The sequence below is a fragment of the Limulus polyphemus genome, unplaced genomic scaffold (assembly GCF_000517525.1).
Source record: "Limulus polyphemus unplaced genomic scaffold, Limulus_polyphemus-2.1.2 Scaffold12469, whole genome shotgun sequence".
Taxonomy (NCBI): domain Eukaryota; kingdom Metazoa; phylum Arthropoda; class Merostomata; order Xiphosura; family Limulidae; genus Limulus; species Limulus polyphemus.
The window spans coordinates 8,607-10,319 of NW_013678079.1; the positions used below are offsets into that span (position 1 = coordinate 8,607).

Here is a 1,713-nt window from a genome sequence, read left to right on the forward strand (position 1 = left end):
GGTTCTTATCTCACATCATTTTCCTCCTAGACTTTGACACTACTATTTTTTGTTGCATTATGTTGAAAAATTAGCTTAATACTGGATAAAACAGTATGTTCCTTAACAGTAAAACATCTTTTATTATCTCATTATCATGTGTGGTTTCATTCTATTCATCATCTGTTACATCACTGTCACTTGTTGATATGTTCTGTGCATAACCACATCTTACCACATTATAATGTCTGGTTCTGTCAAGTTCATCATCTGTTACCTCACTATCACTTGTTGATCCATTCTGTCCACAGCCACGTCTTACCACTTTATTACGTGTGGTTCCTATTATGTTCATCATCTGTTACCTCACTATCACTTGTTGATCCATTCTGTCCACAGCCACTTCTAACCACTCTGTTACATGTGGTTCTATTATGTTCATCATCTGTTACCTCACTATCACTTGTTGATCCATTCTGTCCACAGCCATGTCTTACCACTCTGTTACATGTGGTTCTATTATGTTCATCATCTGTTACCTCACTATCATTTGATGATCCATTCTGTCCACAGCCACTTCTTACCACTCTGTTACGTGTGGTTCTATGATGTTCATCATCTGTTACCTCACTATCACTTGTTGATCCATTCTGTCCACAGCCACGTCTTACCACTTTATTACGTGTGGTTCTATGATGTTCATCATCTGTTACCTCACTATCATTTGATGATCCATTCTGTCCACAGCCACTTCTTACCACTCTGTTACATGTGGTTCTATTATGTTCATTATCTGTTACCTCACTATCACTTGTTGATCCATTCTGTCCACAGCCACGTCTTACCACTTTATTACGTGTGGTTCCATTATGTTCATCATCTGTTACCTCACTATCACTTGTTGATCCATTCTGTCCACAGCCACGTCTTACCACTTTATTACGTGTGGTTCCGTTATGTTCATCATCTGTTACCTCACTATCACTTGTTGATCCATTTTGTTTATTGTCACATATTACCACATTATTACTTGTGGTTTCATTGTGTTTATCATCATATGTTACCTCACTATCACTTGTTGATTGATTGTGTTCATTGCCATGAATTACCCCATCATTACAATGCTGTTCATCATCATCTGTTACCTCATTATTACTTGTGTTTTCACTCTGTTCATCATCTTCACTTACTTCATTATCACTTCTGTTTTCATTCTGTTCATCATCTTCTTCATTATCACATGTGGTATCAATCTGATCATCATGTTCTATGACCTCATTATCACTTGTGGCTTCATTCTGTTCTTCATCTTCTGTTACCTCTTTATCACTTATGGCTTCATTGTTTTCATCATCTTTGACTACCTCATTATCACCTGTGGTTTCACTATATTCATCATCTTCTTCATTATCACATGTGGTATCAATCTGATCATCATGTTCTATGACCTCATTATCACTTGTGGCTTCATTCTGTTCTTCATCTTCTGTTACCTCTTTATCACTTATGGCTTCATTGTTTTCATCATCTTTGACTACCTCATTATCACCTGTGGTTTCACTATATTCATCATCTTCTTCATTATCACATGTGGTATCAATTTGATCATCATGTTCTATTACCTCATTATCACTTGTGGCTTCATTCTGTTCTTCATCTTCTGTTACCTCTTTATCACTTATGGCTTCATTGTTTTCATCATCTTTGACTACCTCATTATCACCTGTGGTTTCA

General features: G+C 36.5%; 1 protein-coding gene across 1 annotated transcript; it reads right to left on the minus strand.

Moving 5' to 3' along the window:
- Positions 1–308: 308 nt before the first annotated feature.
- On the minus strand, positions 309–1,663 carry LOC106476994 (protein PFC0760c-like; the record flags this gene model as incomplete). The annotated part of the gene is made up of 1 exon (XM_013937604.1): positions 309–1,663. A coding segment is annotated over one exon (1,355 nt), but the record flags the coding sequence as incomplete, so codon positions are not given.
- Positions 1,664–1,713: the final 50 nt, after the last annotated feature.